At 58.8% G+C, this 25,183-nt stretch overlaps 6 protein-coding genes across 13 annotated transcripts; 3 read left to right on the top strand and 3 right to left on the bottom strand.

Annotated features, from left to right (window-relative positions):
* The first annotated feature begins 3,195 nt into the window (after window positions 1–3,195).
* On the top strand, window positions 3,196–3,972 carry CLDN9 (claudin 9). The gene has a single exon (XM_070411586.1). It carries the CDS (start codon window positions 3,196–3,198, stop codon window positions 3,847–3,849), a length of 654 nt encoding a protein of 217 aa, XP_070267687.1. The 3' UTR covers window positions 3,850–3,972.
* A 595-nt stretch (window positions 3,973–4,567) lies between these two features.
* Window positions 4,568–7,959, bottom strand: CLDN6 (claudin 6). The gene is made up of 2 exons (XM_070411585.1): window positions 7,676–7,959; window positions 4,568–6,134 (listed from the first exon to the last, which is right to left on the bottom strand). The coding sequence occupies exon 2, from the start codon at window positions 6,104–6,106 to the stop codon at window positions 5,441–5,443; it is 666 nt and encodes a 221-aa protein (XP_070267686.1). The 5' UTR covers window positions 6,107–6,134; window positions 7,676–7,959; the 3' UTR covers window positions 4,568–5,440.
* Window positions 7,960–8,335: 376 nt separating this feature from the next.
* TNFRSF12A (TNF receptor superfamily member 12A) lies at window positions 8,336–10,297 on the top strand. The gene is made up of 4 exons (XM_070413185.1): window positions 8,336–8,454; window positions 9,148–9,252; window positions 9,468–9,602; window positions 9,685–10,297. The coding sequence occupies exons 1-4, from the start codon at window positions 8,361–8,363 to the stop codon at window positions 9,738–9,740; spliced, it is 390 nt and encodes a 129-aa protein (XP_070269286.1). The 5' UTR covers window positions 8,336–8,360; the 3' UTR covers window positions 9,741–10,297.
* A 234-nt stretch (window positions 10,298–10,531) lies between these two features.
* HCFC1R1 (host cell factor C1 regulator 1) lies at window positions 10,532–12,201 on the bottom strand. Of its 2 annotated transcripts, XM_070413183.1 has the most exons (4): window positions 11,726–12,201; window positions 11,393–11,449; window positions 11,151–11,279; window positions 10,532–10,901 (listed from the first exon to the last, which is right to left on the bottom strand). In XM_070413183.1, exons 1-4 carry the CDS (start codon window positions 11,806–11,808, stop codon window positions 10,766–10,768), a joined length of 405 nt encoding a protein of 134 aa, XP_070269284.1. In that variant the 5' UTR covers window positions 11,809–12,201; the 3' UTR covers window positions 10,532–10,765. The 2 variants fall into 2 exon arrangements, with proteins under 2 accessions (XP_070269284.1, XP_070269285.1); XM_070413184.1 differs by lacking the exon at window positions 11,393–11,449 and having other exon boundaries at window positions 11,726–12,193.
* Window positions 11,933–15,908, top strand: THOC6 (THO complex subunit 6). Of its 2 annotated transcripts, none has more exons than XM_070413181.1 (13): window positions 11,933–12,257; window positions 13,781–13,896; window positions 14,003–14,067; window positions 14,159–14,262; window positions 14,353–14,390; window positions 14,474–14,522; window positions 14,643–14,714; window positions 14,800–14,902; window positions 14,992–15,041; window positions 15,135–15,197; window positions 15,295–15,405; window positions 15,494–15,628; window positions 15,707–15,908. In XM_070413181.1, exons 1-13 carry the CDS (start codon window positions 12,219–12,221, stop codon window positions 15,785–15,787), a joined length of 1,026 nt encoding a protein of 341 aa, XP_070269282.1. In that variant the 5' UTR covers window positions 11,933–12,218; the 3' UTR covers window positions 15,788–15,908. The 2 variants fall into 2 exon arrangements, with proteins under 2 accessions (XP_070269282.1, XP_070269283.1); XM_070413182.1 differs by lacking the exon at window positions 11,933–12,257 and adding an exon at window positions 12,283–12,869.
* Window positions 13,155–23,789, bottom strand: BICDL2 (BICD family like cargo adaptor 2). Of its 6 annotated transcripts, none has more exons than XM_070413175.1 (11): window positions 23,708–23,789; window positions 22,552–22,655; window positions 22,133–22,427; window positions 19,463–19,678; window positions 19,217–19,333; window positions 18,967–19,113; window positions 17,937–18,134; window positions 17,687–17,836; window positions 16,871–16,998; window positions 16,530–16,650; window positions 13,155–16,443 (listed from the first exon to the last, which is right to left on the bottom strand). In XM_070413175.1, exons 3-11 carry the CDS (start codon window positions 22,412–22,414, stop codon window positions 16,282–16,284), a joined length of 1,521 nt encoding a protein of 506 aa, XP_070269276.1. In that variant the 5' UTR covers window positions 22,415–22,427; window positions 22,552–22,655; window positions 23,708–23,789; the 3' UTR covers window positions 13,155–16,281. The 6 variants fall into 6 exon arrangements, with proteins under 6 accessions (XP_070269276.1, XP_070269278.1, XP_070269277.1 ...); XM_070413177.1 differs by lacking the exon at window positions 23,708–23,789 and adding an exon at window positions 23,043–23,286; XM_070413176.1 differs by lacking the exon at window positions 22,552–22,655 and having other exon boundaries at window positions 23,708–23,787.
* Between the last annotated feature and the right edge of the window lie 1,394 nt (window positions 23,790–25,183).

The following is a 25,183-nucleotide window of genomic DNA, read 5'->3' as shown; positions in this document are numbered from 1 at the left end:
CTAAAATCAATTTAAAAATTTTTAAATAATTATTTATAAATAGAGCCCCATCGAGCAGATGAGGAAGCACCCAGCGCCCTCCCCTCCCCCAGGGTTGTAGAGTGGTGCAGGGACCAGGTGTGTGGGGGTACTCCCAGCCCTCCGGGGCACCTGTTGAAGGGCACTTCCTCCCAGGTGGTCAGGCCTCCGGTCTTCCTCAGGAGGCATGGAAGCGAGAGGCTCCCCCAGGCGCGGGCTGCCTTTGAGAGTCCTCACAACCATCTTGTTAAGTTGGAATTTTCATCAGCCTCCCTCCCCCCACCCCCCTGCCTTTTACACAATAATTCTCAATTCTCAGCACCCAGGGAGGGGCTTAAGAGAGTTCACGACCCCCCCTCCCCAAATGAGGCCCTCATGTTTGTGGATCTCAGGAGGTTTCTCAAACGGGTCTTTGACCCAAGGAGGTTAAGGACCTTGACTTTCCAAGATCTGTCCAGGTGGGTAGGGCAGGGTTTGCGCCATGGTCTGTGACTCCCAGGCTGCCCTCCACAAGGGGAGTGCCAGGGCTCCAAGGGGATTTGAGGAAGAGGGTCTTTCTTTCTTTTTTTCCTTTTCTTTTTTTTTGGAGTCAAATCTACAAATCCATTGCGAAATTTGAATTCATTAAGATTTATCCCCATATTTTCTTCTGAAAGTTATAGTTTTACACCTTACATTTAGGTTGTTGGTCCATTTTGAGTCCATTTTTGTATATGGGGTTAGATAGGGTTCCAACTTTGAGACTTTTCTTTTTCTATTGGAAGATCTTGGCATCCTTGTCAAAAATCAATTGTATATCAATATTTTGGTTTATTTGTGGACATATAATGGTACCCTTTGTGCTACAGAGCTGGCCTCATGACTTCCATAAAATCTAGAAAGACAATATACACAGCTTTTGACTGGTTAGTTCTTCATGTCATCAATCTCGATAACACATTATGAGAGCTACTAATATAAAAATCATTTGACCATGCTTAAAGAAATACTAACAGCCCTAGCCGGTTTGGCTCAGTGGGTAGAGTGTCAGCCTGCGAACTGAAGGGTCCTGGGTTCGATTCTGGTCAAGGGCACATGCCCAGGTTGTGGGCTCCATCCCCAGTAGGGGGCATGCAGGAGCCAACCAATCAATGATTCTCTTTCATCATTGATGTTTCTTTCTCTCCCTCTCCCTTCCTCTCTGAAATCATTAAAAAATATATATAAAAAGAAATACTAAAATATGATATTTGTAGGTAAAGAGCTATAATTTTTGTCTTTCCTTTGCCAGCAGAAATAGCAGGTTGAGCTATTGTGTATTGTGTGTGTGTGTGTATTGTGTAGTGTGTGTGTGTGTGTGTTTGTGTGTGTGTTTATTTACCTCCAGCCTGGCTGGTGTGGCTCAGTGATTGAGTGTCGACCCATGAACCAGGAGGTCACGGCTTGATTCCCCATCAGGGTGCAGGCGGGGGTGTGGGCTGGATCCCCAGTAGGGGGCATGCGGGAGGCAGCCGGTCAATGATTCTCATCATTGATGTTTCTATCAGAGCGTCTTTCTTGAGGATGATGAGGCAGGGTTCAAAGAAACCCGAGTCACCTGGGCCTAACCCCTGTTGCCTTTCTTTGTGGAATCTCACCCAGAGTAATCACTCACTTCCCGTGGGCATGGGAGGGGTCCTGCGCGTCAGCTCCACCCGGTGCTCTGTCCCTGCCTCTCTCCTTTCACTCCAGGCCCCGAGGGCTCCTCCCCCAGCCCACAACGGGCTCTTTATCCCCGGGCCTCCAGAGAATGCAGCCTGGCCCTCGGTTTCAGTGGCGGGGGTGGAGAGGGCATACCTGGGCTGAGGTAGAAGCGAGGGGGTGGTTTTCTAGGCCGTTGCCTGGACGATGCCACCTGAGCTGGGCGCCAGGCACCTGTCGCCTAGGAAACGGTGCGGGCGGGGCCCCTCCCCCGGGAGCCGCCAGGGCCCTGGGCTGGGACAGGAGGCAGATCGAATTCCGGAGAGTCCTAGCGCTGGGTAGGGGCGGGTGGGGGTTCTCGATACTGGAAAAGCTGGGGTACCGTTGCATCATCATGAAATGAACCAGCCGGGAAGAGCGAAGACAGAGAGGGAGGGGTGGCTGGGGTGGAGGAGGCTCAGGACGGCGGGCTGAGCCCCCAACTCTCCCACTTCTTTGTCCTGAGCCAACTGTGACATTGTGAGCGCCATGTCTTCTCCCTGAGGCTCACCATTTCTCCCTCCCTCCTTCCCTCCCTCCCTTCCTTCCTTCCTTCCTTCCTTCCTTCCTTCCTTCCTTCCTTTCTTCCTTCCTTTCTTTCTTCTTCCTTCCTTTCTCTCTCTCTCTCTCTCTCTCTCTCTTTCTTTCTTCTTCCTCTTTTTTTTTTGAGAGAGAGAGGATGGGAGAGAGATCTGTTGTTCCACTCATTTATGCATTCATGGGTTGATTCTTGCATGTGCCCTGACCGGGGATGGATCTCCAAGCCTTGGCATATGTGGAGGACACTCTAACGAAGTGAGCTACCAGGCCAGGCCTCACCATTCCTTTGTGTCTGGGTTCCCACAGGCATGGATGTTCTTTCCTCCCCTGTTTCTTCCCAGTCATGGTATGCTCTTTCCCCATCCCCGACACTTTGGGTGCCCCCCCCCCCCCCCCCCCCGCCCCCGCCCCGCCCCCGCCTCCTCCCACAGCACCAGCCTCCCTGTCTTGGTCTGGTGGCTCCTCCCCTGCCTCCGCCTTAAAACCCCCTGTCTGTGGCCAGGAGCGCAGTCCTCAGGTGCCCGGGCAAGGCTGCACTGCTCCTCCTGATCCTGCGCCGGCCAGAGGGATGAGGCTCCCCCGAGCCTGAAGGTGGGTCGGAGGGTAGGTTCTGCGTAGCTGGTCAGACAGGCGGTGGTAGGAACGCGTCTGCAGAGTGGCAGGAGAAGCAGCAGCCACTAGGCACCTCAAGGGGACACCGGCCATTCAGCAGAGCAGGACTGTGAGATTCTGTTTGTTGGGGACCAGGGACACATCTGCGAGGGGCACAGAGCGAGGAGGTGCCTTGCCAGAGGCTCACAAATGTGAGGACTGTCTTGGCCTGAGGACGCTGACTGCCCACTCCTGGCAGGCACCGAGCCCCTGCTTGGCAGCGTCGGACGCCGCACTCCTCAGTTAACCAGGCCACCGAGAGCGGAGAAGACCTAACTGAGGGGACAGATGGCTTCAGCTGGCCTAGAACTCCTAGGCATGACCCTGGCTGTGCTGGGCTGGCTGGGGACCCTGGTGTCCTGCGCCCTGCCCCTGTGGAAGGTGACCGCCTTCATCGGCAACAGCATCGTGGTGGCCCAGGTGATGTGGGAGGGGCTGTGGATGTCCTGCGTGGTGCAGAGCACAGGCCAGCTGCAGTGCAAGGTGTACGACTCGATGCTGGCGCTGCCCCAGGACCTGCAGGCCGCCCGAGCCCTCTGTGTGGTCGCCCTCCTGCTCTCCCTGCTCGGTCTGCTGGTGGCCATCACGGGAGCCCAGTGCACCACCTGTGTGGAGGACGAAGTTGCAAAAGCCCGAATTGTGCTCACCGCGGGGGTCATCCTCGTCCTCTCGGGCATCCTGGTTCTCATCCCCATCTGCTGGACGGCCCACGCCATCATCCAGGACTTCTACAACCCCCTGGTGGCTGAGGCCCTCAAGCGGGAGCTGGGCGCCTCCCTTTACCTGGGCTGGGCCGCAGCTGCCCTGCTCATGCTGGGCGGGGGCCTCCTCTGCTGCACGTGCCCCCCGCCCCAGATCGACCGGCCCAGAGGACCCAGGCTGGGCTACTCCATCCCCTCCCGCTCTGGCACCTCTGGAATGGACAAGAGGGACTATGTGTGAAGTGTCTCCAGAAGCCCGCTGCTCAGAGCCTTGACTTTGCGCTGGATGCCCTCTCCAACCCCTGCCTTCTACCCTCCACCCCTTCCCCACATGAAACCTACTTTCTAGGCGCTCCAGCCAGGTCTGGCTGCCGGGCTAGTCTCAGATGGCTTGGCTGAGCCCAGATGGTCCTCCATGGGGCCCCCACCTCCTGGCCATCCAACTCCCCCAACCAGTTGCTGTCTTCTGCTTCCTGGACCTACGTTGGCTCTCCTCCCCTTCCTGAGGCCTCCCCTGCCCCTGGAACCGGGGCCTCCCCCAAAGGGCCGTACTCCTTGGCTCAAACAAGGAGAGGATTATGTTCTGCCGGCCCTGGAGCCGGTCCCCTCCAGTCTGGCCACCACCTTCATTCAGAGACCCAGGCCAGGCCCTCTGGGAGAAGCCGATCTCCTCCAGGCCAGAAGGGCCCAGCCCACTCCCTGCCCCCACCCGTTCCCAGAATAAAGAGCATTTGTACCTCTGCTGCCTTGACCTGTGATTGGGCAGGGAAGACCAGGTGGCCCGGGCTGTCAGGCCAAGGTCTGCTCCAGGTCCTGCTGAGCGGGTAACCTCGCTCAGGGCGTGCTAGGCAGGTGAGCAACAGAGGTGAGTCGCTCATGTTCACCTTATTCCAGGCTGGAACTCAACAGCCTCCCAGCAACTCCAATGGCAAGTGACAAAACAAAACACTCTTTATTTAGTAAAAACTAGTGGGTGGGTGTGCCATGGCAGAAGTGTGCAGGGTCTGGAGATGAGAGGGTCAGGGGTCTACAGTGTGGTTGGGAAGCAACTCTGAGACAAGCGTGGAAGAGCCAGAGGTCAGAATCCTTGGAGGTAAGTGGTTTGGGGTAACTTGTCACCTGCTCTTCTCAAGGGTACTGAGGCTGGAGCTCCGGGTCCCAGAGGCCTGACCAAGAAGGCGGGGCTTATCCCTGCAAGCCCTGCCCCACAAGAGCAGGAACTCTTGGGGACAGACTGTCAAAGCACCTTGTTGTCACAAAGTACCTGGCCAGCAAACAGCCTTCACCCAGGGGTCACAGCTCCAGGCTGGCCTCCAAGACGGGAATGTCCAAGGTGGAGAAAGACGGAGAAACTGAAGTGTTGCCTCCTTGGTCTCAACATCCAAAGTGAGAAATGCCAGCAGCAGAGCCCAGGTGAGACTGAATTTCTTCTTGGTTTGGTGTTTAACAAATGGCTTAAAAGAAAAATACCCCGCCCTAACCGGTTTGGCTCAGCGGATAGAGCATCGGCCTGCGGACTGAAGGGTCCCAGGTTCGATTCCGGTCGAGGGCATGTACCTTGGTTGTGGGCACATCCCCAGTGGGGAGTGTGCAGGAGGGAGCTGATCGATGTTTCTCTCTCATCAATGTTTCTAACTCTCTATCCCTCTCCCTTCCTCTCTGTAAAAAAAATCAATAAAATATATTAAAAAAGAAAAAAAAAAGAAAAATACCCCCTTGCCCAACAAAAAGGAAAAACAAGATAAAAGCAACCCAGAAACTGTTGTGCATTCTGATGACTCCAGCTCAGGGGTTAAGCTCCATGGTCAAGGGAGCCCCCGCCCTCCTACCCATCAGACGTAATTCTTGGTGGGGTATTCAGAGGGCCCCTGAGAGATGGCTCGTGGGGCAGATGCTGAGTATCGGGCCAGGTAATGGCTGGAGGCCCGGGACCCCCCAGAGGGGCAGGTGTAGCACAGAAGCCCCCCACCCAGCAACAAAAGACCAGAAGCCGCCCAGCCCAGGTAGAGGGAGGCCCCCAGCTCCCGCTTTTGGGGCTCTGCCACGAGGGGGTTGTAGAAGTCCTGGATGATGGCGTGGGCCGTCCAGCAGATGGGGATTAGGGTCAGGACCCCTGAGATGACAAAGATGATCCCAGAGGTGAGCACCAGACGGGCCTTGGAGTCCTTGTCCTCCACGCAGGTGGTACACTTGGCCCCACCGAGGTAGATCAGCAGACCCAGCAGGGTGATGAGGAGGGTGATGATGCAGAGGGCTCGGGCAGCCTGCAGGTCCTGGGGCAGCGCCAGCATCGAGTCGTACACCTTGCACTGCATCTGGCCTGTGCTCTGCACCACGCAGGACATCCACAGCCCCTCCCACATCACCTGGGCCACCACGATGCTGTTGCCGATGAAGGCGGTCACCTTCCACAGGGGCAGGGCGCAGGACACTAGAGCATTCACCCAGCCAAGCAATGTCAGAACGATCCCCAGGATTTGCAGACCAGCAGAGGCCATGATGAGGGTGAGGTTGAAAGGAGCTGCCCTGGGGACAGAACAGAGTAATATTAAGACCAGCTGGCCAAGGTCCCTCATCTCCAACAAGTGCTAATCCCCATGCCCTATGCCATGGCCACACAGAACACCAGGAGTATAAACCTTGGGAGTTGGAGTGCCATGTCTTGCCCTGAGCCTCATTTTCTCATGGGCAAAATGAGCACAAATACCTTAGCATATATTTCTTTCCCCCATAGTTATGTGAGAGTCTGTTTTGAGTACAAAGGGAAGATAATATAAAGTCTAAGCCAGCGCTAGTCCCTGGCCTCAGCCACCATGGGTACATTTGATCAAACAGCAAAGTGACAAAAGAGGATGGAGTGACAGCGAAGTTTGCAGGTGTTTCCACAGAGCGCACAGATGGGAAGTTGGCTCTAGCTATTGAGTTTCAATCTCAAAGCCATCAAGATTAGCGATCCAACCTTCTTCCCACCACCCAATGGGAGAGTCCAGACCCCTCACCCCAACATGGTTCGATACCTCAGGCAGGTGGCTACCGGTTTGATCTTAAAGATCTTCTGTGCTGTGTGGCCCACCATCCCCACCCAGCCTGCCCCAGCACAGCCTCTCCTCCCTAAGGCCACGGGCTGTCTCCCTGGGTCCCACTCTCCTGCCCTCCCTTTGGGGCCCTAGAGCACACTGCCAAGGTCGGCGACATTTTTCTTGTGTATTCTTTCCCATAATGCCATCCTCTCAAGACACAACTTCTTGAAAAGGAGCTGAAATCCTTGGGGTCTATCCAGTGAACCAGCTCCTCTACAGTAGCCCCTCCGCCTGTCTCCCCTCACATCTCATTTCATGTTGGAGGACTCCATCCAGATCAGTCCTGTGTAGGTGTCTGTTACGGCTCTCCATTGCCCACAGGTTCCGGGCCACGGCCTGGACCTAAACCTAGCACCAGCCCAGCAGTGTGACCTGAGAGCAGACTCTCCACTCACTTTTATTTGCACCCGCTAGGCCCGAGCTGAAGACCTGGGGCCGGGGGGTGGGGGGGAGGCGGGGGCCAGCCCTCTTGCATCCATCCTGGGTCTACCCCTCCAGGCGTCTGGCCGAGGTGAAGCCGCGGCCCCTCCAGTCCAGGCATCTCTTGCTTCTCCCCTGCCCTCCACTCCGTTCCCTTCCCACATACCATCGGCTCGATTTTGTCCGAGGACGCTCCTTACGGCTCCCGATCCCCCCCCTCGGAGTCCCGCCCACAAGTGGGTGTCCTCAGTCCCCCATCTTCCCCCGAGCAGCGCGCGCGGGGTAGTTTAGAGGCGGCGCCGGCCTAGGGTCGGCTCCCGCAGGTGAGGGGGAGGGGCGGCCGGCCCAGCGCGCATGCAGGTGGGGGAAGGGCGCCGGGGTGTCGGGGCCTTTGTCCCAGGGGAAGAGGAGGGGCGTTTAGCCATTTCGAGCCGCCAAAGGACCCGATCTGCCCCCGCCGGGGACTCGGCAGAAGATCAGTCCAGTTCTCCACGCTGCCCGCACCCTGCACCCCGTTCCTCGAGGCACCCATCTCCTCCCCAGCACGCGCACTGCCCCGGGGCTCACCTGAGCAGGTGGGGCTCTGCGGAGATCCGAAAGAGCCGCGAGTGCGGGGACGGGGCGGAGCGGGGGTCTTAAAGAGGCGGTGACGTCACCGGACCACCGCCCCGGGGAGGGGCAGAGACCCACCGCGGTCCCGCGGATTCCGACTTGGTCGGTCCTGGGCGCTGGAGACGCGCTGCAGCGCCCGCATCTGGCCGGGGTGAGGGGACATCAGCGACTGACGGGGGCCCGCAGTGAGTCAGGGCGCAGGGCCTCGGCTCCTCCACCTTCCCGAGCCTCAGTTTCACACTCTGCAAAATGGAGACAAGTCCACATTTTACTCGGTGACTGTGTCCTAAGGTAAACATCAGAGGACACATCGTCATTGTTTTTATGCTGCCCGCCGAGCTGGGAGGGATGGTTCCATGTCTGACCCTCCACCCCCCTCCCCCGACACACACACACCTCCCGGACCTGAGCCCCGAGGGCAGCCCAGGCTGTCCCCGCGAGGTGCCCGCCGCCCGCGCGTGCAGGCGGGGTTAGAGCTCCGGGCTGAATTAGCGGGCCGGGCGGGGCGGGGCCCGGGGGCGGGCCGCTGTGCCGGAGGCGTGGGGTCCGCCCCGGAAGGCGGGGGCGGGGACCCGGCTGAGGTTGTCTGTCCCGGCGACTAGCGGCGGGCTCAGACCGGAGCGGTCGCGGGACGCGCACGATGGCTCTGGCCCCGCTGCGCCCTCTGCCGCGGCTGCTGGTGCTGGGGCTCGGGCTGGCGCTGCTGTGCGCGGCGGCCGGGGAGCCGGTGTCAGGTACGCCGGGCGCCAGGCTGGGGCTGGGCGGGAGGACCGGGGAACCCCGGACTGGGGATGCGGGAGCCGGTTTGGGGGAGCTAGAGGAGGGGGCAGAACTAGGGGGTGCATGGGATCGGGGGTCAGGTAGTTCCCAGGCACCGCGCTCCCTGGCCAGGGGAGGTCCCGTCTCGCTCCGAGCTTCCTTCCCAGTCCCGGCCTCAGTTTCCTGCCGGTCCAACTCGGACTCGGAAGTGGAGAAAGTTTGAAGGCGGGATGTCTCGTCCGGTGACGGGGCAGGCCCCCAGTCTGGTCAGTACCGGGCCTGCCCAGCCCCAGGGACCGGAGTCGGGGTGGGGTGTCTAGAGGCACGGGGGTCTGTGTCCCCCACACCATGTGGGGTGCTCCCTTCCATCCGGTGACTTAAGTGCCCAGCTATGCGGGGGGGAGGGACCGGGGTCGGGCCCGGTGCCCAGGAATGAGTCACTCGCCGGCGGCGGCGGGGGGGCGGCGGTTAGGAGGGACCTGACCCCCCCAGCCTCCTGCCCGCCGGCTTCCCCACCCCGCGCTGCCGTATCCCGGTCGGGCGGTGCGGTCACCTGTGAGGAATGCGGGAAGAGGGCGCTGGTGACTCACGTTATACGAGCCGCCGACCCAGACCTCGGCCCCCAGAATAGCCTCGCCCCGCCCCCAGCCTCTGATCCCCTTCCCCAGGCACCACTCCCTGCTCCCGCGGCAGCTCCTGGAGCGAGGACCTCGACAAGTGCATGAACTGCGAGTCCTGTCCAGCCCTACCGCACAGCGACTTCTGCCGGGGATGTGAGTGGGGGCGGGGCCGGGGGCGAGCGGACCCCAGCATAGGGGAGAGTTGCTGGGGTAGAGACGGAGCAGGTGGCTTTAGATCAGGGGAATTAAGGTGGGAGGCGAATGGGGCAGGGGCTCCAATCCGGGCAGGGGAAAGACTTGAGGCTCAGCTCTAGCAGGTGGGGCTGGTCCGGAGAGGGGTGAGGTCTGACTTTGAGTCCTGCCTGCAGGTGCTGGGGCTCCTTCAGCCTCCTTTGGGCTGTTGTGGCCCATCTTGGGGGGCGCCTTGAGCCTAGCCCTTGTGCTGGGGCTGCTTTCTGGCTTCCTGGTCTGGAGACGGTGCCGCAGGAGAGAGAAGTTTACCAGTAAGTGCGCCCGTCCCCCTTGCCCCGCCATCACTCCTCAGCATGTCCCCAGCTCTTGATGACCCCTCTTCTTATTTTGCAGCCCCCATCGAGGAGACCGGCGGGGAGGGCTGTCCCGGCGCAGCGCTGATCCAGTGACCATGAGCTTCCCTGGTCATCAGGAAACTGTGCCCACCCGCCATTCATTCATTCATTGTGGAGCCAGCCCCTGCCTCCCAGACAACTAGAGCCATGCTACTCCCATCACAGGGGTGTGCAGGAGGGGGGGACAGGTGAATCACTTATCCGAGGCCTGGATCCAGGTTTCAGAGGAAACTTCCAAGGTATCTGACTGCGCTGTCTCTGGCTCCAGGACAGAAAAGGAGACCCAGGCTGGCTCACACCAGATGGCTGACACTAGGAACTGCAACATTTGCACAAAGGCCCCCGATCCCCATGGCTTGGGGGTCAGGCTGAAGTGAGGCACAGACAGAACACCAGGTCTCACCCACCCCTCTATGTGCTGAAATCCCAGCAGTGGGGTCTTAGCCTGGGGGGTTAGGGACCTGTTCCTAACACTAGGGGGCTGGCCCTCTAGGGGGGCTGGCCTTGAGACACTGCCCCCACCAACCCTCAAAGGAGGGGAGATATTTATTTTGGGTAGGAAGTTTGGAGGGGCGGGAGAATTTATTAATAAAAGAATCTTTAACTTTAAATGGATTGGAGAGTGGCATGATTCCCCAGCCTGAGCTGGAGGGAGGAGTGAGTCAGCCTCGGGGGCGGGGGTGAGGCTCTGACTCACACATTCTCAATGCCTGAGCCCAGCCTGCCAGGACCTGGGCAGACCCTGACCGCTTTCCGGGGAAGATCTTGAGGAGAAACTGAAGCATCTTGTGCCCCAGTCTTGCCCTCTCTTCCCAAAGGCCCCAGGTTCCAGACTGAAGCCATCATCTGCTCAGCAATGTTTATTCATTTCTTCTGTGGGGGGGATGGAGGAGAATGCCTCCCTTTTAATGCTACTGTCCCTCCTACCCCAGGCTCTGTCTTTCTTTGTTGGGGGAAGGTCTTGATGCTCAAAGGCTTGGTCTGGAGGAAAAGCAGGGCAGCTGTTCCCTTCATGAGGGTGTTGATCTCCCCCGTTGTGGGGGAGAAGCAGCGTGGGCAGGTACACGGTCTGCCGGCCCTCAGGGCTCCATTATGTCCCCAGCTGGGATTGCAGGGTAGTGGGAGGCAGGGGTGTCCCCCAGCCTCAGCAGCCTCAGAGCCTCAGGGATCAGGTTTCCAGGGTAGCGCCAGAGGAGCAGTTCAGAGCAAGGGCTCCTGGAAGAGGAAAGACAGTGAGGCACAGGGCTGAGGGTGGCCTGGCAGAGCCTCCTCCTACCAGGTTCAGGTCCCCCAGGGCTCCTGGGCTGCCTCTACCTTCTAAGGAGCCAAGAGGAGAAACGACAGAGGTTGGCTAGAAGCTAAAAATAGCAGGATGAGGCAAGGCCTGGAGGCTGGCTCCCAGGAGGTGTGATCCTCCAGAAGGCCGGTCAGCGGATAGGTCAGCGGATAGCAGATGGTGCTTACCTGAGTCGGGGCAGAGCAGGGGAGAATGCCAGCGGGGGGCTGCAGTAAGGGTGGTCATTATGCAGGCTGAGCTGAGAGAAGTGGGTGGCCATATTCTCCTCGGACAGGAACTGCTTGCGCTGGGGCTCCCTGGGGAGAGACCAGGAGGCAGGTAGGCTGGGATATGCGGAGGGGAGGCAGGACGATGGGGACCTGAGTTGCCAGAGGTCTTGTTGGGAGTCCCTCCCTGTCCCCAGACTCACTGCTCCTCCTTCAGGCGCCGTTTGGTGCTCAGGGGCACAGCTCCTCGCAGAGGGGAGCTAGGGAGAAAAGAGAGCCAGGTGCACCCCACCCTCTTGGCCCCATGCCAGGATCTGCCAGCCTGAGCCAGGAACGCCAGCCAGGAATCCCCCAGCCCATGTCTCAGCTGACGCCTAAGTCACTCCCACTCTCTGGAAGTCTCCAAACCGGATTCAGCTCCTGCCCAAGTCCTGCTGATTTGCCCTACTGTGTGTCATCTTGCAGACGAGCCCCGAGCCCCCAGCCAAAGCTCTTGCGCCCCTGGGCGAGGTCCACCTAGGGGCCCCCATACACACCTCGCGTTCAGGCTTCGAGGCACCCCCGAATCGCGTTGGGTCCGACTCGGGGAGCCACGCTCCAGGGGCTGCTGAAGGATCATTGGCGTTCGGGGTCCTGGGGCAGAGGGTGGGATGCAGCCGGCAGAGGCGGAGCTCCGGGGGCGTGGCCACAAGCGGGAGGCGTGGCTTTAGGCGCGCGCAGCAGCGAGATTCCGTGCGGCGCGGAAGACCGGTGGCGCGCGGCTGGAAGGCGGGTCTGCTCGGCGGGGTGGGGGAGGGGATCCGGCGTAGCGGGGCGGCGGTGGGCGCCTCTTAGTGTCGGGGGCCTGGGAGGTCTTCGCGGCGTTCACCTCAGCTCCTGGGGCTCCGGTGGCACGCGGCGACCGCCTGCCGGCCGAGCCTGCCGGCGGTACTGGACCAGTGGGACGCCGGGAAGGTAAACCGCTCCAGAACACGTCCGGACCCGGGAGGCTGTGTCGCGCGGAGCACTCTGGGATTTGTAGTTCTCGAGATGGAGCGGGCTGTGCCGCCCACGGTGCCTCTGGGTCAGGTGAGGCGACATGGTGCGCGGTGCCTTCTGGGGTTTGTAGTCTATGCCCAGTTCAGAAGGGGAGAGCAAGGAGTCCTTCCTTGAACCGTTTTCCTTTTTAAAAAAACTATTTTGCTTAAAGTACTGTCATGAGGAACATAGAAAGGACTCTTAGAACTCAACAAGACAACCCAATTTTATTGTTGTTGTTCATCCTCACCCGAGGATATTTTTTCCATAGATTAGAGAGAGTGGAAGGGGGTCAGGGGGGTGGGGGCAGAGAGAGAAACAAACACCCATGCGAGAGAGACACATCAATTGGTTGCCTCCCGTAGGCGCCCCAACCCAGCCGGGGATGGAACCTGTAACCCAGGTATGTGCCCTTGATCAGGAATTGAACCCCGGACCCTTTAGTCCTCAGGCGGACGCTCTAACCACTGAACACACCGGCAGGGCAAGTTTTAAAAATTTATCTTTATTGTTGAAAGTATTCCAGATGTCCCCTTTTTCTCCCCATTGACCTCTCCACCCTGCACCTGCTCACCTCCCCCAGGCCTTCACTGTACTGTTGTCCTGAACCCTGTTTTGCGCGGGCTGGTGGTAGGACTTGGACTCTGACCCCTGGGCAGAAGAGTAAGCCAGAAATACCTCGTGGGCCTAACATGAAAGGCAGAGGGTAGGGCTTAGGGAGTAGTACGTTATTCTTTTTTTTTTTTTTAATATATTTTATTGATTTTTTACAGAGAGGAAGGGAGAGGGATAGTCAGAAACATCAATGAGAGAGAAACATCGATCAGCTACCTCCTGCACGCCCCCCACTGGGGATGTGCCCGAAACCAAGGTACATGCTCTTGACCGGAATTGAACCCGGGACCCTTCAGTCCGCAGGCCGACGCTCTAACCACTGAGCAACACCAGTCAGGGCAGTACGTTATTCTTTATTGGGGTAATGGAGCCACATTTTGTGCACTTTCAACGAGGCAACCCGTTGTGAAGCTCTTTATATACAGTAGCTCATGCAATCTTTTTTTAAAAATATATATTTTATTGATTTTAGAGAGGAAGGGAGAAGGAGAGAGAGATAGAAACATCAGTGATGAGAGTGAATCATTGATTGGCTGCCTCCTGCACACCCCCCCCATCGGGAATCGAACCTGTGATCCAGGCATGTGCCCTTGGCCGGAATCGAACCTGTGACCCTTCAGTCCACAGGCCGACGCTCTATCCACTGAGCCAAACCAGCCAGGGCAGCTCATACAATCTTGACAGAATCTCCCCTGAGCTCCATTTAACAATTCAGGAAACTTGGAAGAGAGCCTGGGTGCTTGCTCAAGGTCCTTCTAGGCACCTTGCATCAACTCTCCCCTTCCTTCCTCACCCTCTTCTTGGAGCCACCCCTGGGACTTTATGGGCAGATGCCTGCTTAGGGGGCCTCAGTGGAGGTCTGAGAAGTACGGGCAGCAGCTGAACTGACGGTAGGGGGACCAGGAAGGAGTCTGTGGATTGAAGTTCCCAGACGGCTTCCGTCCGGCCTCTCCCCACAGATGGAGGTGTTTCAGGCCCTGCAGCGGTTGCACATGACCATCTTCTCCCAGTGTTTTTCACCCTGCGGGAAGTTCCTGGCGGCTGGGAACAATTATGGGCAGATCGCCATCTTCAGGTACCCTTGCCCCTGCTTGCCAACACCCATTGGCTCTGGTATGTGGCCTTCCTAGGACTGATGCTCCCTGCTTCCGACTCAGACACTCTCTCCCCTTCTCCTGCAGCTTGTCTGCTGCTTTGAGCTCCGAGGCCAAAGAGGAAAGTAAGAAGCCCATCGTGACCTTCCAAGGTGGGTGGCAGCCATCGAGTTTGACTTCGGGGACCCCAAGGTGAAGGAGGGGAGCAGGATAGAGTCCTTCAGGTTCTGCATTTCCATTTAGCCCACGATGGGCCTGTCTACAGCATGGTCTCCACTGATCGACATCTGTTCAGCGCTGGGGACGGGGAGGTGAAGGCCTGGCTTTGGGCAGAGATCCTCAAGAAGGTAAGGAGTGTGGAGCTGAGGGGCAGGGGCACTCGGGCACCCAGCCCCAGAGGGAACCTTTGAGGTCACCCAGTGCTTCTCTCCATGAAGGGCTGTAAGGAGCTATGGTGTCGTCAGCCCCCATACAGGTAAGCCAGGGCCGCGTGGGCAGAGGGCACGTGAGGGTGCAGGTGCTGCCTCACCAGAGCTGACCCTGCTCTCTCTCCTCCAGGACCAGCCTGGAAGTGCCTGAGATCAACGCTTTGCTTCTCGTCCCCAAGGTCTGAGCCTTTTGTGACTGGGGCTCTACCCTGCCCTGTTTCTGGCCCAAACGAATACTTCCCCATCCCTGTCCTTATTTGACACTGACGGGTGACCCCACCCCATCTTCCACCCTGCAGGAGAATTCCCTCATCTTGGCAGGCGGGGACTGCCAGCTGCATACGATGGACCTAGAGACGGGGGCCTTCACGGTGAGAGGGCCCTGGAGCCGGGCAGGAGGCGGGAGGGGAGGCATTCTTTCTGGATCTCATTCTGACACTGCCCCTCTCCCTGCAGCGGGCCCTCCGGGGCCACACAGACTACATCCACTGCCTGGCGCTGAGGGACCGGAACCCTGAGGTGCTGTCTGGCGGCGAGGATGGGACCGTGCGGCTTTGGGGTAAGGGAGTGACTAGTTGGAGAGGAAGGTGGTGATGAGTAAGGCTGGGGTGGGGTGAGTAGGGTACCTCTCATGGTTTTCCCTCACAGATCTGCGCATGGCCAAGGAGGTCCAGACAATTGAGGTCTACAAGCATGAGGTGAGGGCCTGCCCCCCACACACCCTGTTCTCCCTTCTCCCTGGGCCTCTCCTGTGTCTTGACCTCCTCCTCCCTTCCCCTCCTCCCTCCCAGGAGTGCTCCAGGCCCCACAACGGGCGCTGGATTGGATGCTTGGCGACTGACTCTGACTGGATGGTGAGCCAGGCGAAGTGCAAGATGGGTGGCAGCTCCGGCCCTCCCAGCTGAGAGCCCGGGGCTTATGGTGGCGGGGGACCCTCGCCTCTCTGCCTAGGTCTGTGGAGGAGGCCCAGCTCTCACCCTCTGGCATCTCCGATCCTCCACACCCACCACCATCTTCCCCATGTGGGCACCACAGAAGCATGTCACCTTCTACCAGGACCTGGTGAGGCTCGCTGCCTTGACTTTGTGACCCCTGCCTGGTTCCTGTCTCTTAGTTCCTGACCCGGAAATCCTCTCCCTGCTCTCCACAGATTCTATCAGCTGGCCAGGGCCCCTGCGTCAACCAGTGGCAACTGAGTGGGGAACTTAAGGCCCAGGTGCCCGGTTCCTCCCCAGGGCTGCTCAGCCTCAGTCTCAACCAGCAGCCAGCAGCACCGGAGTGCAAGGTGGGTCCTGCAAGGAGCTGTGGGGGTCCTGGGAGGCCAGGGGTGTGGGCAGCTCAGTCACCCGCCTCTTGTCTCCAGGTGCTGACAGCTGCAGGCAACAGCTGCCGGGTGGATGTTTTCACCAATCTGGGCTATCGGGCCTTCTCCCTGTCCTTCTGACCTCCCGAAGCTGGTGGGGCCGGAGCAGAGGACCCTCTCGGGCAGGGAGAGGGCCTGGGGCCTCAGCGAGCCAGGGTCGGAACTGTTTTTTCTTTTTACAAAATAAAATTTCAGGCTTTTCTTCCCTGTGCTTTCTTTTCAAGAATGAAGACTAAGTTGGTGCAATGAATTATATATTACTCTCTGATCTGATACATAAATAACCACCCCCACCCCTTCCCCGGAGCTTGCCAGGGCCCGGGGGCCTGGTGCCCTAGTGCTTAGAAAAGACCTATATAGATTCAAAAAATAGACAGCTCTGCCCCACCTGCCCCCCACCACCGACCTGGGGCCCCTGACCCTCAAAGCTGGGGCCTGCTCCCAGCGAGCCGCTGCCCAGCTTTCCTGGGTTGGGAGGGTACCAGCCCCCTTTGGAAGACAATCGGCCCTGTCGCTCCATTGCCCAGAAGAGGGAAGTGAGCCAGAGATGGCAGGGCAGGCCCCTTGGACGGCCCTCAGGTCCTTCGGAAGAGGTTGCTGAAGAAGCCGCCGGCATGGCCAGGGCGCCCGCGCAGTGAGAAGCGCGGTGCTGGACGACTCGGAGCGGACCCAGCGGCGCTCAGCTCCTTCTGGCGCTGGGACCGCAGCTGCTGCCCAATCACCACTTGCATGTCGTCCTGCGGCGGGAGGTCAGCGGGGCGGGAGGAGCCGGTCAGCGCGGGCCCCGCCCCCAAACCCCGCCCCCTCGGGCCCCGCCCTTTACCTGCCAGGCCTCCAGCTCTTGCGTCAGCGCCACCTTCTGGCGGATGGTGCGAAGCAGCTCCCGGGAGAGGGAGTCCCGCTCCAGAGAGACACGGCTGAGCTCCAGGGACAGTTCCAGGGCCCTGCAAGCGGCAGGGGCAGAGAGCTAGAGGGCGAGCAGGGGAGCGGGGGTGGGCGGGGCCTCCTGGACCCGGGCGGGAGTGGGACCCGTAACACCGAAACCAAGGAGGTCAGAGGGCCCCTGGGTCGGAGTGGGGGAAATTAGAACCCATGTCACCAGTGAGGCCTCGAAGGACCGGAGTGCCCTGCTGGGGAGGTGGTGAATGGCGGAGGCAGGCTCACTTGTTCACAGCCGTTTCCCTGTCCGAGAGGGCGCAGCTCAGTGCCTCCTCGGGGTCCTGTTCCCGCAGCTCCTTCTGCCTCTGCAGCTCCTCCCGCAGGGACTGGACCTCTGCCCGCTGAAGCTCGATCTGCAGGCAGGGAAGGAGGCAGAGAGGCAAGTAGGCCTCCGGGTCTCCAAGCCCTTGCTCTCCGTGGCAGCCTGGGCTTCCGCTCTCCCACCACCCTTCCCTTGCCTGCTCCACAAACACCCCCGGCAGCTGTGGCTCTGTGCTGGAGATAAATCTTCTGAGCCCCCAGGCTGGGGTGGGGCTACTTGGATGGTATAAACCCGCAGGAAGGGTGCGTGGAGAAGCATTGGGAGGTGGGACTAAGGGGGCAATGCATCCAGGAAGTCATCCTGGAGGAGGTGACAAACAGGCTGACTTTTTTTTTTTTTTACTCACCAAGTATATCCCCCCCCCCTTTTTTTTAGGGAGGGAGGGAGAGGGGGAGAGAGAGAGAAACTTCAGTGTGAGCGAGATACATTGACTGGTTGCCTCCCATACCCATACTGATAGGGGCCAGGGATTGAACCTGCAACCCAGGAATGTGCCTTTGACCTGGAATCGAACCCACGACCTTTTAGTGCACAGGCCAACGCCGTAATCACTGAGCAAAACTGGCCAGGGCCAGGCAGGCTCTTCAAGCCTGACTGCACGTTTGTTGGGATGAAGGATTATCCAGGTGGAGGGGCATTAGTGGAAAAAGGCTGAGTTATAGATGGAAAAGAGAAACACATTGAGAAGGGCTCTACACCCAGCACTATGTCCTCCCCACCTCATCCTGCAGCCGGGCCACTTCCATCTCCTTCTCCTCCAGTATCTCTCCTGGGCTCAGGGATGCTTTCTTTATGGGAGGCTCCAAGCTCTCCTCCTGGGATGAAGGCTGTTGACTGGATGCCTTCTGGGTCTCCGGGGACAGAGTGGTCTGTTCACCAAAGGAATTAGTGAGGTGCTGAACCCCGTGGGAAAAGGAAGAGGGGTGGAGTCTGCAGCCCTCCCGGATGGCTGCGGGGCTTCGAGCTCACCGGGGCGTCTCTGTGTCCATCTGCGTTCTGGTTCTGGTTCTGGTCGCTGTCCAGGCTGTGGGCCAGCTCTGACTGCAGCGAGGCCCCCGATGTGTCGGCGTCCTGCAGGCGTGACTCCTCCTCCAGCTCCGAAACTCGCCGCTGCAGCCTCCGCAGGGTACTCAGCGCCTCCCTGGCCTCGGAGCGCGCACATTCCAGCTGAGCACGCACCGATAAACAAGCGTAGGCGGTCAGCCAGGCGCACCCGCAAGGCATCCCGCGGCTGGCCCATAGAGGGCGCTGGCGTGCCGCGGAGGGCCAGACAGCCCCGCGCGTCTGCGCATCCCAGCTATAGGTGCCTGCTCCCCCACTCCTGGGTCTCCAGGCGGCAATTGGGCGGTGCACTTCCCCTTACCAATTTCCTCCCGTATAAATCAGGGTGCGGATAGGCGCCTGGGTTTTACAGTTTTCCATCGCCTTCCCTCCAGCCACACCCCATAAAGTAACTTCTGAGAGTCCATCCCTGTCTTTGACCAGTCAGTCTTCTAACTGCTATCATCCAGCATTTCCCGAGCCTTCCTTCTAAGCCAGCAGTGCTGGGCTCAGTGCCTCACACCCGCAACAAAGCTCTATACCATTACCATCCCATCCCACAGCTTGGGAAACAGGCTGGGTATTTCACAATATAAGAAGAGATCCTGGGATAAGAACCCAGAAAATTTGACCCTGAAGCGCTGCCTCTTTTTATTCCCTTTTCGCCATCTCTACCGCCTCAGACCTGGTCCATGTCCCCATCATCTCTGGCCTGAGCTCTAGCCTCAACCTCTTCCTGACCTCCCAGCTGCTTGGTTCTGATGCATTCTAAGAGTGTACCACCCCCTGCTTAATTCCCTTCCCTGGCCCCACTTGTCCTTGGGCTAATGCTTATGCTCTCGTGGCCCAGCTGCTGGGCTCCCATTGACCCAGCTCTGGCCTCATCTCCCAGGAAGACCTGAGACAGTGGCCAAGGCCCCAGCTGGATGCACCTACACACCCCAACCCCACTGGTCACCTCCAAGCTGTGCTCCCGCCTCTCTCGCCGCAGTAGCAACAGCTCCTCGTGGGTTGCCTGTAGCCTGCCCTGGCCCTTCTCCACCTCCTCACGCAGTCCTCGGATCTGGGCCTCCAGGTCCTGCCGGCGACTCTGCAGCATCTGGTTCTAGGGAAAGGCCTCAGCTGGAGGGGAGGTGCTGGGCTAGCTCCCAATTGCCCCCAGCCCAGCTTTCCTGGCTCCACAGGCCCCCAGCCCTAGCAGCACTCACCTCCCCCTGCAGACTTTCCAGTCGAGTCCTCAGCTCTGCCCTGGCCAGGGCCTGGGCCTGGCACTGCCCCCGAAGGCCATCTAGTTCCTTCTGAAGCTCCTGCTCAGTCTGGGAGGCCTGATGGTGGTGGTTGGGGGTGAGAGGGGAACAGTGGAGCCCTCAGGTGGCCACAGCCTCAACACCAGTCCCAGGGCACCCACACCCCAACTGGGACCCAGGAATTTGGATGGGTTAGGGCTGTCCCACCTGGGCCAATTGCTGGCTGAGCCGTAGGTTCTGCTCACTGAGTTCCCTGAGGGCCTGGGCTCGTTCTCGTCCACTGTCCTGCTGCTCTGAGCGTTGTTCTCCAAGCTGGGCCCGCAGGGCCTCCACATCGCCCTCCAGCTCCACAGCCCTGGCCTCCCACTCGGCTCCCCGTGCTGCCAGGCCCCGGCGGAGCTCGTGATTCTCCTGCTGCAGCCGCTGTGGGGCCAGGACAGAAGGTCAGAGAGAGAGGTGAGACAAACAGACACGAGAGCCCCAGACGGAGAAACAGACCTAAAGGGTTTGAGGGAGTCTGAGACAAGGAGGAAGCAGGCAGAGAGCAAAAGGCAGATTCAGAGAAAAGGAGAGCAGGGTGGGGCACAGTAGAGAGAAGTTTCCAGGCCCGACAGGAGGGGCTGACCACCCCCCCACTCCGGCCATGAGGTGGGGCTCCCTGATGCCCACTCACCTCTGGCTGCTGCCTGGACTTCTGGACCCGATGTTGCAGGCGCCGTTTCTGGCGCCTGAGTCTGGCAGAATTTAAGCCCCGACCCATAGTCTCACACAACTAGGGGCTCTGGAGGTTGAGCTTCTGCACGGCCTCTGCTCAGCCCCTCTCCCCCAGCTCCTCCCAGCCAGCTCCCTCTAATTAACCCTGGCCAGCCCCTCCTGGGCCCCATGCCTCTGCCCGCCCTCTCCCAAACCTGTCCAACGAGTGGGAGGGCAAGCCTGGCACACCCAGATACCCAGCTTGGGGAGGCAGGCAAGTCGCCCCCACGCTCTAATTATCGAAGCGGGAAAGCGATGCCAGCCACAGTCGCTACAGTTATTAGCAGTACTCCTGCCAGGCCGTGTGCTACTTCATTTAATCCACTAGAGTTAGAATCGTTAATGTCTTCATTTTACAAATGAGAACACAGGCTCAGAGAGGTAAAGATGCCTTGCCAAGGACACATAGTGAATTCGTGGAGCAGGGATCCCAACCCAGGCAGCCGGGTTTTTAACCCAATGCTGTGGGGGCAACACTTCTCTAGGATTAAGCCCACAGGATTGGGGTCCAATGGTCTTGGCTGGTGCTCAGCTCTGCTGCTGCTTTGTGGTCAGGCAAGTCCCTTAATATCACCATGTCCCATCCATCCATCCATCCATCCATCCATCCATCCAATATTGCCTGAGCTCCTCCTGTTCTGGGGTCTGGCTGTCAGCAGCAAGCCAGAGCACAGCGTTCCCTGCCTCAAACAGCTTGCGTCCAGAGGTCTTAGGCAAATTGACACATGCTTGAACTAGGTGTTTTGGAGGGACAGTAAGGGCTGTAAAGAAACCCTGGGAAGTAATGAAGAGCAGGGGAGGGTGGAGGCTCCCCAGGTAGGAAGTGATGTTTGAATGGACTCCTGCAGGGCAAGAAGGAAGAGGGCTAAATGCAAGGAACAGTAAGTGCAAAGGCCCTGAGGGAACCAACTCGGGCTACTCAAGGAACTGAAAAGAACCCGCCCCCACCCCCCCGCCCCCCCCCTCCAAGTAGGAGGGGTGGTAAGCTGAGCTCAGGTTGGGGAAGCCGCCCAAGAGCACTTTTAGGCTCTGGTGAGGAGTTTCGATTTCAGTCTAAATGTGATGAAGAACCTTTGGGAGAATCTGAGCAAGGACTGGAATGATCTGATTTGTAATTTTTGAAGATCCCTCTGGCTGCCCCATAGGCAGTGGGCTCCAGGGAGCAAGAGGAGAAGCTGGGGACCAGTGAAGAGGTGGCTGCCATGTCTGGGGCAGAGACAATCGAGGCTGTGACCAGATGGGAGGCTGCAGAAATGGTAAGGGGGCAGCCTCAGGATCCTGTTTAGAAGAAGAATCAATAGGGCTTGCAGGCGTGGTAGAGGAGGTTATGGAGTTGCTCAGGAAAGCTGGGTGGGGACAGTGGGTGATGGGTCATAGTGAAGAGGGCCACTTATGTGGAGAGGTGCAGGGAGGTAAGCTACTCAGGTTGGGCTCAGGGCAGCAGTTGGGGCTGATGACATGATCCCAGAGTCAGGGGTGCCCAGGGTGTTCAGGGGCCAGATGTGACCCTAGGTGACAGTGTGGCTGACAACAGAAGCTGGGCAGAGGAAGGAATTGTTCCTACCGCAAAGGCGGAGCGAGAATTGACAGAGATGATGCATGGAAAGTGCTTAGCCCAGAGCCAGGCGGGGAGGGGGTTCCCAGGAACTTGGCTGGGTTGCTCTATCCCAGGGGTCCTCAAACTACGGCCCGCGGGCCACATGCAAATACAAATATTGTATTTGTTCCCATTTTGTTTTTTTACTTCAAAATAAGATATGTGCAGTGTGCATAGGAATTTGTTCATAGTTGTTTTTAAAACTATAGTCCGGCCCTCCAACGGTCTGAGGGACAGTGAACTGGCCCCCTGTTTAAAAAGTTTGAGGACCCCTGCTCTATACTAATGAGGAGGTGGACCCAAGATTCAGGGAGGGCCAGCGGCTTGCCCAGGGTCACACAGTCAGGCCGGGGGTCTGATTCCAGGTCTTGACTTGTCCTCAGAGCCCATGTTCAAACAACACTGCCAGGGGGACTGGGCCCAGCTCCGAATTATTCCAGAAGCACCCCTCTGCCTGGCTTTCCACCCCTGCTCACCTGCCCTCCATCTGCCCACCCTGCCGCCTGCCTGCCACCCTGCCAGCTCACTTCCTCACGCTCAGAGTGCTGGGCGCTGAGCGTCTCCAGCTGCCGCTGCAGCTCCTCGTTGCGCTCCAGAAGCATCTTGCCGAGTTCTGCAGCCAACAGCAAGTCTTTCTCCTTCTGCTGCAGCTGCAGGGCCAGGTCCTCGGGCTCCTGGGGCCCTGGGCCCCCTCCCAGGAATGAGTCCCGCCGCTCCAGCACGAAGGGGAAGAAGCCCTCATCACAGCTTGGGGAGGCGCCGCCAGAGAGCAGCCCCAACGGGAAGCTTGGCCCTTCTGGGGAGTTCATGGTGCCGCAGTGTCTGGGGGGACAGGTAGGTCTGTGGCACAGGTGGCGGCAGGACACTCTACTCTGCAGCCTGGGGCTTGACAGCTCCCCCCCACCCCCCCACCCCGCCAAGACCTGGCCCTCCCTTAATTCTTCACCTGTCCACCGGCCTCCCAGTCCTTCAGCCAGGGCCTCCCTGTACCACGAAGGGTTAATGATCCGTGTCTTGGCCACTCAGCTCAGTCAATGCCCCCAGGGTAAACTGAGGCAGGGAGAAGCAGGAAATGAATGGGCTGCCTTCTGCCTCTAGCAGACATTCTCTGCCCCCGACTTATCCCAGTGCCAACACTCCCTGCCTCCCTCTTTCTAGACTCCAGATGGATTCTGGTTCCCAGCCTCTCACCGTCTGGGAGACTTCCCAGAACCCAGGTTCCGAGGGACGAAGGACGCAGGGGCGAGTCCAGACCCTCTCCTTCCAAGAATACAGGGCCTTGGGAACGGAGTGTCCTGACCCTCAGCCCCCAGCAATCCAGCCCCTCCTCTTCCAGGAGCCCAGGAGCCCACCCAGCTCCTGGGGACTCAGGTGCCCGCCCAGGTATCCTGGCCCCGTTCTCCCATTTTCCCTGGAGTCAGGTGTTTGGCTCCTCACCCCTCAGAACTCGGGTGCCCAGCCGCTCAGCCGTCCTCTCTGGAGTGTAGGCACCAGCCCTGTTCCCCAGGCCCGGGCAGGGCGAGGTAACAGGTTGTGCCAGCCACAGCTGTCCTGCCAATCCCGGTTCCTGTTTACTCCCCAGCGCGCCCTGGGGACAGGCGCAGGCGGCACTCCCCTAGGGCCTCCCAGGGCCCAGCAGCTCAGGGCTCCAGAGGGAGGGGGCACAGGGGGCTTCCCCGGGGTAACCCCCAACACACACCCCTGTCCCTCCCTCTACCCCCCTCAGCAGGCGTCCCAGCCCAGGGATCCCAGCAGTCCCAGGCCAGCTGCCCTCGGGCTGCACCCGGGGTCTCCCCAGCATGGCCCCCGCAGCCAGGCCTGCTCTGGGGATTTCGGGGCGTCCCTTCTTCCCTCCCCGAACTGAGCCGCCATTTAGTACCTCAACCCCGGCGGCAGGGCCCATGGTCCCTCGAACCCCCAGCCCAGGTGTCGGAAGCCCAGCCACCGCCTTCCTTGCAGCCTGCGCCCTGTGCTTCCCGGCGCCGGGAGTCCGGCCGGTGCCGCCAGCCCCGAGCCAACCACACCAGCCCGCCCCGGCGCTGTCCAGCCTGAAGCCCGGAGGGCCCCGGCCCCCCGGTCCTCAGCGCCCCCTAGGCTCTCACCCGACGATGCGGGGATCCCGCCGAGACCCCTGCCGTCCGATCCTTTCTTCCGGAGGCGGCGCCAGGTGCACAGGTGTGGGGCGGTGCCGTGGGCGGGGCTGGGGCGCCCTCTGCAGACCAGAATGGCCAGGCGGGGCCCAAGGAAAGTCACCTCAACCCAGGTCAGAGGCACTGACCATCTTGCTCCTGTCAGGAACAACAGGGCCCTTTAATTGAGCACCTACTGTGTGCAGACTCTGCGCTGGGCATCCATGTCAGCTCCTTTCCCCTCACAACTGCCCTGTGGGATAGAAAAGAATGTGTTTATATATTTTTCTTTTTTAAAAAAATATATTTTATTTTTTTTTTTTACAGAGAAGAGGGGAGAGGGATAGAGAGTTAGAAACATCGATGAGAGAGAAACATCGATCAACTGCCTCTTGCACGCCCCCTACTGGGGATGTGCCCGCAACCAAGGTACATACATGCCCTTGACCGGAATCGAACCTGGGACCCTTGAGTCCGCAGGCCGACGCTCTATCCGCTGAGACAAACTGGTTAGGGCTACATATTTTTTCTTTATTTTTCAATTACACTTGACATACACTATTATATTAGTTGTACATAGTGATTTAGATACCTTACAAAGTGTTCCCTCCAGTAATTCTATTACCCACCTGGCAACATTCATAGTAGTTACAATATTATTGACTATGCTCCCTACGCTGTACTTTATTTACATCCCCATGACTATTTTTACTTTACTATTTATTTATTTTTTAAACAAGGCCACCAAAAATTTGGTTGCCTCCCATGACTATTTTTAATATATTTTTAAAATTGATTTCAGGGAGGAAGGGAGAAAGAGAGAGAGAAACATCAATGATGAGAGAGAATCATTGATCGGCTGCCTCCTGCATGCCCCTACTGGGGACCGAGCCTGCAACCTGTGTATATGCCCTTGACTGGAATTGAACCCAGGACCCTTCAGTGTACAGGCTGATGCTCTATCTACTGAGCCAAACTGACAAGGGCTCCCATGACTTTTTTAAAACATAATTTTTTTTTTTTTTGCCCAGCCAGTGTGGCTCAGTGGTTGAGTGTTGACCTATGAGCCAGGAGGTCACGGTTCGATTTCCAGTCAGGGCACATGCCTGGGTTTTAGGCTCGATCCCCAGGGTGGGGCATGCAGGAGGCGGCCCATCAATGATTCTCTCTCATCATTGATGTTTCTGTCTCTTCCTCCCCCTCCCTTCTTCTCTGAAATCAATAAAAATATATTTTTTTAAAATATATTTTATTGATTTTCCACAGAGAAGAAGGGAGAGGGATAGAGAGTTAGAAACATTGATGAGAGAGATCGATCAGCTGCCTCCTGCACGCCCCCCGCTGGGGATGTGCCCGCAACCGGGGTACATGCCCTTGACCGGAATCGAACCCGGGACCCTTGAGTCCGCAGGCCGACGCTCTATCCACTGAGCCAAACCGGTTCGGCAA

The sequence above is a fragment of the Myotis yumanensis genome, unplaced genomic scaffold (genome assembly GCF_028538775.1).
Source record: "Myotis yumanensis isolate MYYU_CA2020_CCGP unplaced genomic scaffold, mMyoYum1.0.hap1 SCAF_4, whole genome shotgun sequence".
Lineage (NCBI taxonomy): Eukaryota > Metazoa > Chordata > Mammalia > Chiroptera > Vespertilionidae > Myotis > Myotis yumanensis.
The sequence above is the reverse complement of the archived record's forward strand: the minus strand, read 5'-3'. Positions and strand labels throughout refer to the sequence as shown.